Source organism: Leptosomus discolor, chromosome 2, assembly GCF_034619465.1.
Source record: "Leptosomus discolor isolate bLepDis1 chromosome 2, bLepDis1.hap2, whole genome shotgun sequence".
Taxonomy (NCBI): Eukaryota; Metazoa; Chordata; class Aves; order Leptosomiformes; family Leptosomidae; genus Leptosomus; species Leptosomus discolor.
The window spans coordinates 56,663,287-56,682,847 of record NC_141392.1 but is presented as its reverse complement, the minus strand read 5'-3'; the positions used below and the strand labels follow the sequence as shown (position 1 = coordinate 56,682,847).

Below are 19,561 nucleotides of genomic sequence, written 5' to 3'. Positions count from 1 at the left end.
TAATCATCTTGTGACAATCAGTTTTAGAGAAATTTCTGAAACAAAACAGATCTGGGTTCCCTAACAGTTTCACTTTGTATCTAAACACTTTTTCATTAATTACATTGACAATCAAAATCAAATGTCATAGAAGACAAATGTTTCCAGTTGGACAACCTAATGGATTTAAATGTGGTATACTCATGTTGAATGTAAATTAATGGATTTTTAAAGACTCAGACTAATTATATCTCTAAAATCAGTAGAAAAGTCATTTGAATTTCACTGTTTTGATAGTGAAAATAGCTTTAACACTATCGACATATGTTCATTTTTGAAAAGCATTTCGTAAAGGCATGATTCAAAGCATACCTAAATTTACAGAAGAACCTGCCCTTTACTTGAACAGGCTGTGGATCAGGCCTTAACCACTGTGGCTTTGTCAAGAATAAAATTCTCAGGTGATTTCTTATAAGATACGATGAGAAATGAAACACACACAGGTTCTCATTGATCATAGCTGGAACCCACAAAGTGACATGTGAAAAGTGGTAAAAAGGGAACCCATGAGGACTGGAAGAGATTCGGATTTTATGGGTTATTCATTTACCAGGAAGAGTCTTGCCAAGTTTAAATGAAGGAAAACAGAAAAATGGCATAACCCGGGTGTAACACTGTTGAGGTAATGCATTACATGAGTGAGAGCTGTGTGATAGTGTTCTTTAATATCCCTCCATAAAGCAGCTACATAATTTTAATGAAATAAATGGCTACACTAAAAATTTAAGAGATCAGAATCCCAGTGAACTGGAAAACATAAATTACCTTGTATGCCCATATTTTTTACAAATCTAGTACATCATGTACAACAAATTTCTAATAAATATTTGAATTTTAATTTATGAAAAGTAGTCTTGCTAGACTGAAATTTAAAAGATGATAAATTTTAATTACAAAACTAATTTCTCATTTTACTGATACAAATTAATTAAACCACATGAACAAATGTTCAACCAAACATGTTACATACTTCCCACTATTCTGTAATTACCTTCCAAAAAAGAGGGGTCATAGCTCAGCAACCATGATGCACCAAAATTATAAAGATAAAAACATCTAGCTCCAGTAGGAAAAAAAAAATCATATGAAAATTGCTATTCTGGCTCTGTTTTTTCAGACCCAAAACTCATGGAAGATCTGTAATTTATGGTCAAAAAGGTAAACTATCAATTAAACAAATAATACTAATACCTATGGGCTCAGTAGTGATGTTGAATTTCTGGCTTACATTACAGATACAAGAGTGACCTTTTTTTAAAAAGTGATAACAGAATTTGATTAGATCAAGTTGATTAGATTTCATTTTTAGTAATCTGTTTTTACCTTTAATTTTGCTGGGTTTTATCCAAAAAAAGTATTTGCAGCCAAAAAACTGTCCAACATTCTATAGTGTGGGTAAATATCTTTTCTTGAGTTAAACTTTCTTCAAAAGTCACTTACATTGCACCATAGTTTTTTATCAACCTATATAATATGAAGTTTGTGATTTTTTTAATATATTTATACTGAAGAATATGTAGAATTACCTATTACATTACTACAATATGTAATATTAGAATATGGTATGTCTTTTTTTCTATTGGTTTGTGATGTAGAGGCTTTTACAGTCCACTGGGGCTTTTTTTCCTTACCTGGAACTCTCTTTGCCCAGTTGATCATGTGCACTAATTCTCTGTCTGCGAGGTTGGTCAACAGAGTCATCATAGAAGCTTCGTTGAATGGTCTGTTTGGGTCATATTCAGAATAAACTATGGGTGGCTCAGCTTCCAGCAAGGCACTGACCATCTGTTCTGCTGTCAGGGACAGGGCTGGACTGTTCTTCTTGTTATGTTTAACCACCAGTGGACTTGTCCAAAGGGTGGGAGCTCGCAGCTCTGTCGAAGAAGCCTCCCCGTTCCTGGAATCCTGCTCCTCTCTTTGGCGTTTTTGTTTCATCATTCGCCCACCTCTGCGGTCTTTCCGGATTCCTAGAGACACACAAGAAAATGATGAACTCCTCTTCTTGAACATATCTGTTACATACACATGGTTTCATCCAGTCAGCAGCTGGTAGCATTAACTCTTGGTTTATTTTCTGAAGACTGCTTCCTGTATATGGAATCTTGCATCAGTAGTTGGAGAGAAAATTTATTTTAAAAAGTATAGTGCCAGGAATAGTGCACTTCTTCCTAAAATTCAGATCAACTTCAAAGGACTCTAGGCTTGCAAAGGACTCTAGGCTAGTGACACTGTATAGCTGCGTTAGCCCCACAAAGGAAGTCAGTAATTGCGAATAAATAAATATTTCTTTACGGCACAATCTTCAAAGTACGTCCCAAACTCTAGAAGACAACTGTTCTATAACTTATCAATGATAACTAAATGATCCGGGTGGGCCAAGTGGATCACAGAAGTAGCTCTCAAAAATTATCCAGGAAAGTTTTGCTCAAGTTCCCCAAATACTTTAATTAAACGTCCAATTACTGAGCCTGTGATCCTCACAATTACATAAAAACCATCCAAAAAAGTTCCCATTATAAGATCAGCTTATACAGCAATAGAGAATGCCATATATGCAGATAAACAAAAGTAAGAAAAGAAAGATAATTGCAAGCTCAGAATCTAATGTGGGAGACCTACTGACAAAAGGCTGTAATAACTGCAACAGAAACCATCTTTGTCATTACTGCAGATTTCTGCAACGTGCTTAGCACTGTATGACCCTGAACCTTGGGATATTATCAAGTCAGGCACACCAATTAGAACGACATAAGACCTTACAGTGGAACAAAATCTCCCCTTGTGGAAAGGTTGCAAGAAAAATATAATGATAAAGCCCATGTGGACTCCATCCATAAAGGGAAGATTAGGTCCGGCTCTGAGTGGAGGAGGCACAGGCATTCTGAGACAGAATTAAAAACGTAAAATAATCAGCAAATCCAGGGTGAGGGACAAGGAAACAAGGAAAATATACAAGGAATTGTGCTATGAGGAGGCAGGTTATAATACGACTGATTCTGAAGTTCTCATACAATATGGAAAAGCAGCACTAGTACCAGTTTGAAAATCAAAAGAGGAAGTATCTACAGAGAAGGAAGAAGCAAACTATTCAACTAACAGAGAAGAGAGGACAATTTTAAAAACAAAGCAAAACAAAACAAAAACAGCTTTGAGAACTACTGGCACTTGCAAGCAATCAATATGGGTGTTTCTGATGGGGAGGAGTGGGAAACACAATCTTTGCTCAGTTTTTTTCACAGCACAAAAATTTAATTCCCAGTCTTTGTTAGCAGAATCTTCACCTCACATCCAATATTCCCCATATAAATGCTGGATCATATCAGTAGGTATCCTTTCCCGATCTCAAAGGAACAGAGAGGATCTTTAGATCTATTTGCATCTTTCTTCAAATGTGATGATATTTTTACTCAATTAGTACTTGAAGATTAAGCACTTTAAGACTAGTTCATTCAAAATCTAGCAGGCCTCCTGATTCCACGCTATTAATCTTTCTAGATAAAGAGAGTTCAATAAATCTTTCATCACTCCTACTACTTAATCTCTCTACATTTTCCCATTCGTTAAACCAGTTCTAAGCCAAAACTCTCCAGTGCATTGCTGCTCCTATTTTTCCTACCACTAAACTGTTTCTGTTTAGGAGAGGAGGTGGAAATTCTTACTATTAAGAAAAAAATGCAAGACTTATTTTGGCAAAATATCATCCTAGAGTTATTCTCTTTGCTATCTTACTTCATTGGAATACAGAATAGAGTGCATGCTCCAGCTGTAACAGGTATTTTTGTTCTATGCTTTATATCAATGTAATGTTTTTTAATTAAAATCACCCTGTGAAACACACAGAGATAATCATGTGAACAAAACCACATGGTTCATACACACTAAAGCATTTGTTAAATTTTCTCACATCCCAAGGTCCACCGCTGCTCATTTAGAAATTTCTTTTTGAAGAGTTAAAAGTATCCTTGGGGTCTGTACTGTTCAACATACTCATAAATAGATGGACTCAGCACTGACATAATTCAGAAACAAGATCTTGGGGTTAGAATAATACTATAAAAAATCAGATAAGTTAGTTTAGAAAGTAAATAGAAGGCTAGAAAGTACTAGGAGAGGAAGGGAGGACAGAGCATCTTCATAAATCACAGATTTTATTAACTCATGAGGCACACTACAAAGAACACTGTGTGCAGTTCTGTTCTTCCCATTTTAAAAAAGAGATATAAAAGAAATGAAAAAAAAAAAAAAAGGATAAAGTAAAGACAAGTAAGATGAAAGTGTGAAACAAGTTTGGTGCAAGAAACAGCTAAATCGACTAGGTCTGCTTGGCCTGCAAGCCAGCTGCAAGATGCAAAGTCAGGAATAGCAAGAAGATGAGTAAGGTGCGGTGACACTTCTATTACAAATGGTACCAAATGAAACTACCCTGTGCAACGTTCAGTACAGACAAGAAGAGGTTCTCTTTCACACCATGCAGAAACAAAGCTGAAAGTGTGAGTACATTAGAAGTTCGTATATGTTAGAAAGCTGTAGGCCAAATTTGATGGAGAAAATAATCAATTAAGGATTAATAAACACACATAGGGCACCTTTGGCTTAAGTCTCCATGGCATAGATTACTGGAAGAACAGAGAAGATTTTTTTGGTATTGCTTTTTACTTATTCCAGGCCTGCCTTGATAAGTAAAACAAGGATCAGATGAGAATTTGATATAACAGAGGGAAGGTGGCAACTGTAAGAATAGCTAGCTGCTTACAAATCGGCAGGATTCTAAAAAAATAGTTTTATTTTTAATTTATCTGGGAGCTTTCTATTGGCTTTTCTTCACCTTGAAGAGAAGGGGTACATTGAACAATGTTGAGCATAACCAGTTTGGAGGAGATACCCCACACAAATCTATTTTTACATTTTTATTTCAGGATTAAAAAAAACAAACAAACAACCATAGTAAGCCTACACTGGAGTTTATAGAGACCAAATCTGAAAAAAAAAGTCAGTGAGAGTATGCATTCCTTCTGCATCACATCAGCAGCTTTTGTTATCACAGACAGAAAGGTCTTTGAACCTGTATAAGTATCATACTCATCAGAGATTTATAGAAATTACTCTTCACCTAACCCCTAGATGGTCAAGTAACATAGTGATTTTATTATTCATTTTCTTGGACCAAACAGGAGTGAGCATCTCTCTGAGAAATGCAAGTGCCTCCAAATCTCCTTCAGCTCAATCAAATTTTATCTCTGTTAAAAAATTATAATAGCGATGCACAGTCACTAATTCCAAAAAAGACAACTCTATCAAGCTACAATTTCATTGCCAAAAGTACAATGATCCTGTAATGTTTTTTTTAAATATATGAATACATTAATTTTGATTCCACAGTTCAGCTAGTAAAGGAACCTGACTTGCCAAATGTTGTGAAAAACAATATTCTACCAAAAATGGAAGTACTGTGTATCTTGCAAAAGCTCTAAAACAATTTCCACTTGAATTTTAAAGCTACAAGAGCCAAGTTTTTCAAACGTAGTTTTATAAATCTTCATATGTAAATTCAGTGAGTCTTCTAAAGGTGGAGGCAGGTTTCAAAACTGCTTATTATATACTCTAGTCAATAGAACCTGATCAGCAATAAAATTGCATATGGACCATGGAGTCAATGCTAAACAAACAAAACACTTCACTAGTGTTTTCCAACATGTGATTAAAACAAAACAAAACAAAAAATAAATTCCAGATTACTATAAAATGCCCTAAATTTGGAATATATTGGATGAATATTGAATCTCAGCCATCCAGCTGCCAGCTTCTTCTTACCTACTGCTAAGAACAAAACTCCACATCTGTATTTTCAGTATTATGTGAAATATTCAATAATATTTACAGGAAGAAGAGGAAGAGAACAAATAGAATATAATTTGCTTTGCCCTGTGTCAACCACAGAATTCCGCAATTTAGATTTAAACATATACATGCAATTTCAAATCCTGTTCTACTTAAATATATTTCCTATGAACTGCTTTATACAATATTCTTCAACTTCTTTATTATTAGAAATTTTGTAGGAAAATTTGTCAAGTACAGAATGCTTATTGTTCGCAATAAATGCGAACAGGTTTGATAAAACGGAATAAACTTTTATTGGCACTAAGACTGAAAAAACCCTGGTTATTTGATAAAACTGAAACAGTGAAGATATTTTTATGTCGTTCCTATTGTTCACTCTTCTGGATATTCTAAACACAACAGCTATTGCTCTTCTGTCTTCTTTGGAACACCCACCTGCTACCTGGAAAACTTACTGTGCTATTTTCGTTAACACAATACGAAAAATGTGAAAGACCTTCATCTTCTCTTTTCCCCAGATGCACAACATTCACTCTGCTTGTTCACATGAGGGGCAGATATTAACATGGAAACTGCATCTGCCTGTCAGTTTAAAGTCTATTCACTTGCAGCCTATTTATTAACCCATCTCTTCATGCTCCATTTCAGTTTTGCAGGAGTTCTGAACAGCTTTCCAACAGCTGCAAGCAAAAACTACAATAATATTATTTTCTAAAAGTAGTACCTTTCTTTGAAGGTTAAAACTCACAGGTGAATTGTATGATTAACCTTATCTTGTTTGCCTGCAAATGCAGGAAAAAAAAAACCAAAAACATTCCCCATTATTTTTGGAATGAAACCTACCCCAAAATTCTACAAGAGTTTAGTCCTCTACCTCTTTAGTATACAGATTTTTCCGCAAATCATTTTTTGACTATCTGTATCAGCAGTCATCCATCATTGAGAAGGCTACAAGCACTTTACCTGTGGAGCCCAGCCTCATGAACACAAACTCTCCATGATCTGTGACCTCCTGGACCACCTCAGAAAAGGTGGCTCAATATAGGTCACACTGACAATTTCTGTATTTTCTAACATTCGAGAATTTCACTTTGCAACTTTAATCAACCATTAATATACATCATGACTGCACATGTCATACGCAGAAACTGATTTTCCATTGATTTAATTGTGGCTGTGATTGCGTGACACACACAAGTCTCCTGCAACACTGTTCTAGTTTCGGAGAGGACATAACTATTTTATTTTACATCCCCCATCATAGGGGAATGGGATTAATTACTGCTTCTAAGATATATTTAATAACCAGGACGTAATTACTGGATTGGGAAGTAATACTAATTGCTGCCTGAATAATCTTTTGTCACTTTATACACCTGCAGAAGTGATGTACTCCATTCAGGTTAATTACTGTTATCTTTTCTGGTGTATCTTTCTTGTCTAAGGAGAAGGACATCGTATTATCTTTTCTTTCTATGCAATGACTGAAACAAATAAGTCTATCTTCATAAAATACTTACTTTAAAACATAACAGTCAATATATCCATGTGTCTTTTCCCTCCAAAAGATTTAACTGCATCCTTTCTTTGTACTTGCTGAGTTCATACTGCACTACAGATTTTAAAGTATTACAGAATCACAGAATGTTAGGGGTTGGAAGGGACCTCGAAAGATCATCTAGTCCAACCTCCCTGCCAAAGCAGGACCACCTAGAGTAGATCACACAGGAACGTGTCCAGGTGGGTTTTGAATGTCTCCAGAGAAGGAGACCCCACAACCTCTCTGGGCAGCCTGTTCCAGTGCTCTGGCACCCTCACAGTGAAAAAGTTTTTCCTCACGTTAAGGTGGAACCTCCCATGCTCCAGCTTGCACCCATTGCCCCTTGTCCTGTCATTGGCCATCACCGAGAAGAGCCCGGCTCCATCCTCCTGACACTCGCCCTTTACATATTTACAAACGTTGATGAGGTCACCCCTCAGTCTCCTCTTCTCCAAGCTGAAGACACCCAGCTCCCTCAGCCTTACATAGTAGGGGAGATGTTCCACCTCCTTAACCATCTTTGTGGCTCTGCACTGGACTCTCTCAAGAAGTTCCCTGTCCTTGAACTGAGGGGCCCAGAACGGGACACAACATTCCAGATGGGGTCTCACCAGGGCAGAGTAGAGGGGGAGAAGAACCTCTCTCGACATACTGACGCCACCCCTTCTAACACACCCCAGGATGCCATTGGCCTTCTTGGCCACGAGGGCACATTGCAGGCTCATGGTTATCCTGCTGTCCACCAGGACCCTCAGGTCCCTTTCCCCTACGCTACTCTCTAACAGGTCAGTGCCCAACCTACACTGGTACATGGGGTTGTTCTTTCCCAGATACAAGACTCTACACTTGCCCTTGTTGTATTTCATTCTCCCCGCTCAGCTTTTTGGCCTGTCCAGGTCTTGCAGAATGGCAGCACAGCCTTCTGATGTGTCAGCCACTCCTCCCAGTTTGTGTCATTAAATGTATAACTTTCTAATCTTTACCTCCTTTGACAGGCAATGCCTTGACAGAAAGAACTAGCCACTTGTCTCTCTTTATAGAAACACAGATTAGGGGTATATTGTTTATTTGGAGCTTTTTTTTTCATATGATCTACAGTAAAATTTGTATCATTTGTCATTGATCTACAGTAAAATTCTGCTTTTCGTAGTTTCTGTGATTGTCATAATATATATCATCATAAACATCACATGAGTACAAAAAAATGTAACTGGTCATAGTTTGTAGCCGTGATAGAGGAGTGAGTTCTCAGGTACTCTGTTATTAGAACACATTTTAATAACTTTCACCTGAAGATCTCAGGGGTCTTTTATTCATAGTTGTTTTAACTTCTCAAAAACACAAAACATTAAAATTGATGTACAAAGACTTAAAATTACACAGTGAGCAAGCAAGAAAATTAAAAGTGACACCTCAATCACCGTTAGTAAACCTTACCCATCTCACATTGCTATGGGCATATTACTTAACAAACATTTCAATCTAAAACTTTAGGCACACAAAACTTTTCTTTCTCTAGCATGTGCTAGCCCTGATGCATGCAATCAACTGGGATGTCAGTAGACGTACTCCGGCTTCTACACTGTGATTCAGCAACAATAAAAAGGCTTTTTAACAAAATAACAGAAACTGTTTTAATGTTGGTATTTACATAGAGTCATAATTTGAGTAACGGCACAGTACTTTTCTACTGCTGCAAGGAAAACTTACATTCATTCCAACTGCATTTTTGATTCTCTATTTAGGTTACCAGAAGATTACAGATTTAGAGAAGTCCAGCAAAATAACAAACCCATGAATTGTTAAATCCTGGACTCCCTTTTCGACAAAGTACAATCAGAGAAGCAGCATGCCTCTGGACTAAATATTGATTACTCAGACTATTTCAAATCATGGACAAAATAATCTCTTTCACAATATCTGGCTTTTTTGTTCCCTAACTGCTTAGAAACCCCATAAACGGTGTTGAAAATGTTTCACTACTGTACACTATCTTTCCATTACTACCAATGTCTAGCCATCCTTCAGTTCCCACACTTAGTTCACTCAGGTGGTGATAACGGCATCAGTCACTGCCCCAGCCATGGGCACAAGAATGCAATTACTGCTCAAAAGTCATTGACACGTAACTTTGTGCTGTACCGTTGATGGTATACGGGCAGCACTGCGAATCCTTGTCATAGTCAGTGCTCTACAAATTAACCTCCACTTTATACTTGACAGACATTCAGATGGCATTTCAAGGATTTAAACTGGTGGAAACAGTAGATTTGGAAACTTGACAAGTCAAAACATAAAGGGGAGCTAAGTGCCAGAACTGGGGAACCAGAGCTCAATTTCTAGGCAGCAAGCATATAAGCAGTAGCTTCTCATTTGTATCAGTATTGTTTTGTGTCTTACTGGAATTATTTTGCAAAATATATAACTTTTAATCCAGGGAAGAAGCTCCTGCTTAAAAACTGTTTGCTCAGAAATGAGTTTTTAGCTTTGAAGATTTTCTTCCTTATTTGTGGCTTCCTGGTAATGCAGACTTTTCCTTTTACTGCCTCATTTCCACTCCAGCAACACAGCTGCTGCAGCTCCTAGGAGGAACAAGTTCATAACAGGGCTGGTAGAAACATTATGTGAAAGGACAAACTTATGCTCTGGAAAAGACTGAAACACCTAGGTTAAATGGGATTACAAAATTAAGACATTTGTCTCATAAATAAATTTGAGGAAAAAAGTTGGAGTGGGGACAGCGAGTGTGAGGATGGCATGGGAACCATGCTGAAACCCCCTGAAGCAATCAACAATTTGTGGCCAGACTCTGAGAGGAAAAAAAAAAAATCATGTCAGGAAGGAAAAGGAATGACTTTTGTGGGTTTTTTTCTTAGAGGACAACAAAAACATGGATCTATGTTTGCTTTTGCAAACAGTGATTGGTAAATGGTTTACCAGCTGACGTCCCAGTCTGGAACAACCTTTGAACCTGAGGCTCTTCATCCACAGTTCTGCTCCTCGTCAGCAGATCTCAGATGATAAGAAACATTTGACACTTCTATATACAAGCACAGCCTTGAAACATTAACAACTTACAATATTGTCAGCTTGTCAAAGAAGTTATTTCAAAAGTGCTTGGAAACACCTCCTCTTCTAAACAATTTTATTACTCTTCAAGACTGGTCTGCCTTGTCAGGATTATGTTGAAAATTTCCAGAGAGAAGGAATATCTGGGGCTTATTAAAAAAAAAAAAAAAAAAAAGTCTTGAGAATAAAAGACTAAATGTATGTGTTAAGTAAAAGAGATTATAAATAAGAAGGCATCCTTCAGAAAGCTAGAGTCTATAGCCCAGCTGATGGTCAGAGTATTAAAGGAGCATGCAGAACAAACAGGCCATGGCCAAGAAGCCACATGAATCCTTTACACCGGTGTTCACAAAGGAAGAAACCAAATTTTTCTGTGCCAGAAACCCTTTATATGGGGAGTAGGGGAATGTTTCTAAAACAAAAGTAAGGTTTGAAGAGGCTAGAAAACCAAGAGGTTTGAAGAGGCTAGAAGTCAAAAGCTGCTCTCAAATGTCCTAATACAGGAGAGATTTACTAAACTGCTGGAGAAGAAATCTGGGACTCAATCCAGACTCACTTTGGTGTCATTGCTGCCGTTGGCAAAAGTAAGTTGATTGCAAAAGGAAGACAGTGTGAACAAGCCAACAGTTCCTTTACAGGCACAAACCTGAGTGTCATCTAAGCACAACTAACTTTAGAGTCTAAAAGGTAGATGTAAGCAAGGTAGCTGTCTCCTCATGACCTCTTACAAGAGTTTTGCTTTGCAGATGGATTAGACCTCACCTCATTAGACTTCACCTCATTAGGCACACCTCCACTGAATTCAATAGTTTTTTAATGCATTATCGGAAATAGAATAAAATCCTACATCTTCCTCTCAAACATAAGTTCATTGTAGCTGCTGTACACAAGTAGAGGTCAGGAATATAATTACATTCTTGATAGATTTATAGCAGATGGATATTGCTGAAGCTATGGCTGCAATGTAGATCCTAATGTTGTAATGTATCTTGGCATAATGATCCTTCCAAGGTGATTTTGAGAGCTTTGAGATTTAGAGAGCTTTTCTGCTGTGTTCTCTCTACATAAATAATTTGGTCATAGGAAAGTAACACCACTTTCCAAATTCAAATTTTATAGGCTTAATAAATTACTTCTTTTGAATATGATTCAGACAATCATCTCCTTTATTTCATATCCATTTCTCTTTTAGAAAATCAAACAGAAATTTAAATTGTGCTGAAAATCAGGTGGGTTGATAATTATTTTAAATGAGAAACATTGTCTGAAATCTAAAAAAATTAATTAGAATTTAATGTCTAATCTTGAACAGGCCTGCCTCAAGTGACAGTGCTTAACAGCCTGGTTTCTGACAAGGATGTCTAGACACTCAGTAGTATGAATAATAACAGATTTGAGTTTGGTCTGTGCACCTGGATGTTACAATTTTTTCTGCTCCTGAATGGTTGATGAATGCTGTACGTCTGTTTATGGGGTGGATTTTTTTTCAAAAAATGTCTCTCATCCTTTTCCAAGCTGAGTCTTTTTTCTCCTCTAGAAACAGGACTACCTTCTGTTAAAAGACAGAGAGAGGGAGAGAGAAGCCACAGTGGGGGGGGAAGAGGTGCTCAGGGCTTGCATTCAGATACTATGGTTCAACTCCCAGTTCTGCCACCAGTTTGCTCAGTGATCAAGTCACATTATATATCACAGTGCCCCAGTATTCCTATCAGCTACAGTGCAGGCCATAAAGCTGGTCTTCCATGTAAAGTTTTTAAAGACCTGATGACAAAAAACGAAGGTGCAAGATGTAATTCTTCCTAATCTATATTTTGGCATTCAATCTTTGGCATTCATAGCACATGTTTTAAAGAGCATCAGAGGACATGTAGAAGAGAAGCAAGAGATGTTCAATTAATCCATAATTTGACTGAATCCCTCTCAGTGCTGACACTCTTGCACAAATCATACTAAGTTTTGGCCACAGTAAGTATGGCAACAGACCCATTTCTAGGCAATAGTTACAGTGAAGGCATAGACATTTCAGTCACAAATAAGCACCTACAGGTCATACAAACCAAAGTAGTTTTAGGAGTATGAGTCCATTAGTACAATTCTCAAAGACAGTGAGAAATTGTAACTGCTACATTTTAGAAATTAGATAAATTTATTAGGGTATTGAAGTTATATGATCTGATATATCAGGACTGATAGTGTTAGACTTGAACTATAAATGCCTAACAAAGGGAAGAACCTGAAGCTCTAGTACTGTAGGAATTTCTCAAGCTCAGCCAGGAGAAGACACCAGCTGTTCTGAACTCCAAAGGCTTGCTTAAAACCAGTGAATGCACAGTGACACCCTGAGGTACCTGTAGTATGAACAAGTGGCAGACAGAGGTGGAGGCACAGCATGGATCCTAGACTTCATTTAAAATTAATCAGCAATTTAAATGCGGACTGTCTCATTGCTGTACCTATTCTCAAGTAATATCACAACTAAAAGAATTCCTGGTTAGGAATTTTTAAGTATATAAAAGCCAAAAGGCAAATGTAAACAAATATACATATATAATTAGCTTTACAATCTCAAACAAGTGTTGAAGAGTAAAACATCACAAATTCTGCACTGTAACAATTCTTTTTTACATAATTGGCTATAGCATATAAATAAGCATAAGACAGGTTGTCCCATTTCCACCTCACTGTAAAAGGTCCTAAACAACCTTGTCTAACTTCAATGTTGAACGTGCTTTGAGCAGGTGACCCAACAAGAGACCCTCAGTTCCTTCTAGCCTAGATCATTCTGTGAAGTGGAATAGGAAGACAAAGTAGTTTTGGCAAAAGTGTTCACAGCAATGGTTTCTCTTATTTTGGAGGCAGAAGAGTGGAATATTATATTTTGTGACAATTCAATGGCAACAATCCGCTTTGCATGTGTACAAAGAGGAAAAAGAAACATTTCACTAAAAAGTCTGGTTTCAATTCCATCTTCTTTTCCAGAAGGCTGTTTTAAACCACAAAACTTTGCTTCAAATGCTGCTTGAGTACATGCTTTCAGCCCATCAACTGCATCTAAAAAATGTACATTTCTTCATACATTTTTCAGGCCCCACCTACAGAGTTATTTGGCTGAGTACAGAACAGAATGTCTAATAAATACTATAAAAGTTCTCAGACAAACTAAAATAGCTTCACATTGCTAATCCATTTTCCTTCATTCACTAATTTCTATTTTTAATATAATATTTCATTAAAAGATAATTACATAGAAAACTAGAAAATCTGGAGCCCTTCCGTGGTTGCATCAGACATCGATTTACCTCTGCTTTTGAGAATTATTTTAGTAACTCTCTAGTCTTTTAGCATGAACAAACACAGCATTCAGCAAAGAAGCATAGCTCTATCCATTTAAAGACAAAAATGAGCAAGGTTCTTCTCTGAGAGGACAGCAAATTTGCCTTTTTTTTTTTCTCCTGTAAAAATTCATTTTAAACTTCGATAACATTGTCACACCGAACCAGACTGAGTTTCCATGTGGTTACAGGTGGGTAACTATCTCTGGAGAGTGTGAGAAAAACTGAAAACTTCCAGTCTCTAGAATTTAATTAACATTTCTACAGGCACCTGGCATGTGATTATTGCACACTGCTGTGGCAAACACAGACTTTCATTCCCTGGGCTGTACTGCAGTATTCTCTGAAGGGTTCTCAAATACTTTGCAAGGGCACCACTGAAGGATGTAGGCTTCAAAGAGCTGTAATTTCATTATCAGAAGAAAGAGAACTCAGAATCTTCTCTCTACAACATGAAATTTCAGTCTGTTCAATGCCAGTAAATACACCTGGTTGTATACATGATACCCATCTGGAGCTAGCACATAAGCACTCAAATCCTTGATTGATTACCACATTTCATACAACTTGAGGTTGGGAAGCCGTTGGCATTTGATAGTTAACAGCATTACGTAGGTCTCAGGGCAGCTAAAAATGGACTGTTCACTAAGGATCTAGCATTTAACATTACAGCAAATTTTTGCCATAGCCACCGATTCCCCTAGCACTCTGTTGCTCTGGTCCCACAGAACACTTGATGTTAAATCTGCCTAGTCACACATGAAAGGAGGGGAAGAGTGTAGCATGCTAATAACTAGAAATCCCTGTTCATTTACCACACTATAAAAATACTTAATTAATAAATAACAAGAAAAATAAGGTCCTTTTGATTTCAGAGAATGAGGTCCTTCAGAGCCAAGTCATCAAAAAGCCATTAAAACAATGAAGAAGTGGAAAACTAGGTCTGAATTGGAGCAGAGGTCACCTGGACCATATGTATGGCTGGAGCTTCAGGATTGCAACTGCTGTAAAAACTCTATTTGGAAGCTGGAACCCCCTATCACGTGAAATCGTAAGTTCAGAATATACTTTTCCAGACTAGAATAGAAACAATCTTCAAGAAAACATCAGTGGATCATAAACAAAAACAAGGCTACTTTTCCCTGCTACCCAACCAGAAGAAAGAGGGACATGACAAGGAGCTTATTCCATGTGACTGCTTTATCCTCACATACAAACAGGGATGCACAAACTAAATAACAACATAATTTTAAGGTCCTTCTGTCTTATTCGGAAAGAGAGGGGAAAGCATTTGGACAAAATGTAACAGCTGTAAATTCTGCCTCAGATGCTGACTACATCAGCAGAGATTCTGGCAGTCTAATTGTCTCTCAAAGAAGCACAGTAACAGATGTAGAAGGAAACACTTGCAAACATAAGAGGGGAGACAGAAAATAACTCTGGAGTACTAAAAGAAGTTTTTAAAAGATGAAAGAATAGTGGGATGAAAAAAATGATAAAATTTCCTCAGAAAATCATAAATAAATGTTCCCACAGCACAGCTCAAGAGCCACTTGAAGTCTGCATTTTTTCTGAATGAAGCCCCCAAAACGTATTTCAGTTGTGTCCCCTCTATTAAAAATAATATATATGAAATTTTTAATGCTGTGTTGACTTTCTATGAGAAGAACCTCAGAAACTACAGCTTGTAACCTACATTCAAAATTAACCAGAGACATTTAATCAAGATTTTATAATTATTCCCCCATATTTACTGAAGCTCAATAATTAATTTCAGCTGTTGCTCAGAAATTAAATGATAGATAAAAGTCACAAGTAGCCACTTTCACAATTCGTTAAGAAACCTTAGCTAGTTCACTGCAGAAGGAAAATTGAGATTACATTCAGGGAAAAGGAGGATTACAGCTGTTTTCCACTATGTCTAAAAAGTATATCACCATAAGCCAACTGTGGAGATAGATACAGAAGTGAGATATGACACAACTGAATATTTTTCAAATGTATGATAGCATTAGTGCCTTTCAAACAATGCAAATCCTTCAAACATGAACAAGAGATTATTTAAATTAAAGTATTCAATCAAGAGAACTATGAATTATTAGAGAAAAATGTGGACCTTTAGTCACCCACAGCACTACGTGATTCACGTATGTTGAAGAAAGGTGTTATTACAGATCTATTAAAACAGAAAAGCCTACAAGATTTCCTCAGACAAAACAAAAAAACAACGAAAAATATTTGAAAACATTTAAAAGTTTAAAACTTTAAAAGTTAACCAGATGACATACCAGGAATATTCACTTAACCTTTATCTTCATCTGAGAGGTGTGACAATTAACAAGTACTGCCTAAAGAAAGGGATTTCTTTCTCTAACAGCTACATGGACAATATGAGTTCAGTAATGACTCCAGCAGAACTTTGAATGCTCTACTTCATTACTACATTAACTTAGATTCCACGTTAACATAAGGAAAAACTTTTTCACTGTGAGGGTGACAGAGCACTGGAACAGGCTGCCCAGAGAGGTTGTGGAGTCTCCTTCTCTGGAGACATTCAAAACCCACCTGGATGCGTTCCTGTGTGACCTACTCTAGGTGGTCCTGCTCTGGCAGGGGGGTTGGACTGGGTGATCTTTCGAGGTCCTTTCCAACCCCTAACAGTCTGTGTTTCTGTGATTCTGTGTAACTTCGCCTTTCTTTAATACTTCATCTGCCAGCATGCTAGATTTATAACCTGTAACTGAGGAATCTCATGGATTTTTCTTAGACTTCATAAAAAAAATAGTCTTAAACTCCTCTCTATGAACCAGTGATGGACTTCTGTATGTTATTAAGGGTCCTATAGGAGAAGCAGAATTTATACACTTGATCTCCTTGTTTGTAAATGGTAAGCTTAGTTTACAAACAAAACCAAAACAAAACCACAAAACCAACTATTTTTGAACTGCCAATTGCTGTAGGGACTGTAGAAATCTTACAGCATTGTAAAAGTAAAGGATGAAATCCACAGGACTTTACTCAAGTGGGGGCCACTCTATGAAATAAAAATACCTGAACATCTATATTAGAAAGAAAATTTGGACAAAATTGCAGTCTTTTTTTGGACTTCTTTAATCTACAGAATGCTAGTTGAGAATTTAGTCCAATTTTTATGTGATTGAAACAATTAGGTATGGAACAGTGAAAAATCTTTTACAACATGTATCTTGGAGAAGACATATGAAAAACATCAAACCGGTACAGTGGATCATTAATTAAATACATATGAGTATAAATGGATGGAAATTTGCCAAACAAAAGATGTAATATAGTCAAATTAAAACATAATGATATATTTTAACTATGATCTGCCGTATATACAAGGGTCAAAGCTAAAGCTGCACGGCAAATTTATGTATGGGATTTTCTGATTCTGGTTTGCCTTATCTGAAACTTTAACTTCTCCAGAGCATAGCTGTGACATTAAACATATACATTTTAATTTGAATTCTTTACACCAGGATGTTAAGACAGAAACAAAAAAACCCTCTGGATCCATAAACAAAATCTTATGAAAAAAATCAGCTGCTCTCTTAAGCATTAGAACTAAAAAGAGATTTGACACCTTCCCCGTGCTTGCATCCCGAAACTGTGATTAATAAAATCAGTCTCAGCTCTTGCCTAACCCTTGAGAAAAATGTAGATTCAGCCTCAAAGCGCAGCAACAACGGACTAGTTTTCCTTTACTCTTTCTTCCAGGATTCTCAGATTTGGCCCACTGTGACTGCACAGACTGGACTTAGTAACAATCCTTTTGTTGTGGGAAGGATAAACATGATGAGCTGCTACTCTCTCTTGCCACAGATTTTTTGTGAAATAAGTAAGCGTTAGGTGTGCCAGAGAAAGCAAGAACCAATCTGTAATTTAACAATTAGCTTCTTTCAAATGTAAGACATGGGTTCTAATCCTTTCTCTTCTGAGCATTTACTAGTTTGCTAAATTTTCCTGTAGAAATAGGTTTCAGTAAAGCTAGTGATCACTCTTCATTAATAAAAGCAATCTGAAATATTTAGTAGGCTATAAGTTTTTATTCTTTGGCATGAATATGAAACTTTATGATTTCCTGTTTTAAAATATTCTTAAATTTTAGGAGCTTGGCTTTTTCATAAGGATTAAAAATAGCTAACTTCTATCTGCTTTTGACAAACATAAAGTACTGTAACGTAGAAAAGAAAGGCAGGTATCATAATCGATCCAAAAATATGTTATAAAAGAACTCTTATGTCTAAGAGTTATATCTATACGGTAGCAATTGTTCAGAATTGTCATGTATTTCTAATTTTGCCTGCAAAATTTAAACACTGTGTATATAAATAAAGTAATTTAGTGGTATACCACTTAAGCCTAACCATTCACTGTCTGATTCTGCTTCTCTGACATTATTATTACACAAGTATGTTCCAAGATAGCGGCATTTATCTCAGTTTTCATAAAATGAGCAAGCGTTTAATATTATTGGGTGAAATTAATTCACATATAAAATATGCATACCATACTGGAATAGAAGAATTGACTTTTCCTTCCAGAATTCACGGAACAATTATTACATATTCAGGAATTTATTTCAATGAATATGGACTCGTGTGAAACTACCAGTGTGTTTCACACTGAACTGCAAAATGCTACAAAATCTTAGGTTAAGTTTCATTCATCATGATCTGGAGTCTACCACAAGAGACAAAAAAAATAATGAACTAAAAATATTAACACAAGAATCCTAACTCTATCAAAGTCCATATTCCTATTAATTTTGATGCAAATTTGGACAAGAATAATAATGTTGATTTCGTGAGGCGTTTATTTTTTATTTAACAGCTCTTTGATGTAATACACTTCCACTCAATAAAATGAGTTGCTTCCTGCTTTAGGAACCATATGAGCTGTCCAATGAGGCTAAAAGATAGGAAGGCAGACACCAATGCTGAGGAGTTGTTGATTGCTGTGTACATACCACCTTTCATCATTCCCACTTCATAACATTTTCTTAGTCGACACGCCTGGCAACTCTTTCTTCTGTTCTTGTCGATGGTGCACTGGTTAGTAGCAGGACACATGTAGTCATTGTGCCCTGTAAGAGCAGAGGGAAAGTAGGACACAGTTATACACAGACAAAACCAAAACTGCCTATAATACTCTCTTATATTTCACTGAGTATTTAGTACAGCATCTAACATCTTGGGAAGAAGTTAGGGTTACCATCATAATCTATCATGAAAGTATTGATACGAACAGTGAAACTACATTTATTCACAAGTTCTTTAAAAGCACTATTAAAAAACAAATTACAACTTCTGTACAATAATTAAAATAATGAACATTAAAGCAGTCACAAAAGAGGATAGATTAATATGAACAAGTCCTTTGACTTCCTTGCTCTTCGCCTGAGAAATATAATGCCATCTGGCCCATGTGCCTATGTTGATGTTTAACCAATAGACTGCACAAAATGGTTAGAGGTTTACAGAATTAAAAAGGCCTATGCACAGAACATTTTCTGGTTCCTAGCACAATCTGTGGCAGCTAAAAAACAGACAGCAACAACATAAAATAGAAGCATCAACCATTAGTTAATTGTATCTCAGGGATAAATCACTCTCTAATTACAATTGCATGTCTACTGATATATGCAAGAACCTATTTGTCCTGACAAATTCTTAAATTACCATATGCTGCAACAAAGTTTGGTACTGGTACATTTTCC

The 19,561-nt window shown here is 36.5% G+C and overlaps 1 protein-coding gene across 1 annotated transcript in view; it reads right to left on the bottom strand.

Moving 5' to 3' along the window:
* The window catches only part of ESR1 (estrogen receptor 1), a 112,286-nt gene that overhangs the window by 48,740 nt on the left and 43,985 nt on the right, over positions 1–19,561 (bottom strand). The window contains 2 exon segments of the mRNA XM_086461105.1: positions 1,671–2,006; positions 18,812–18,928. Of these exon segments, the coding sequence (XP_086317231.1) occupies positions 1,671–2,006; positions 18,812–18,928 (453 nt within the window).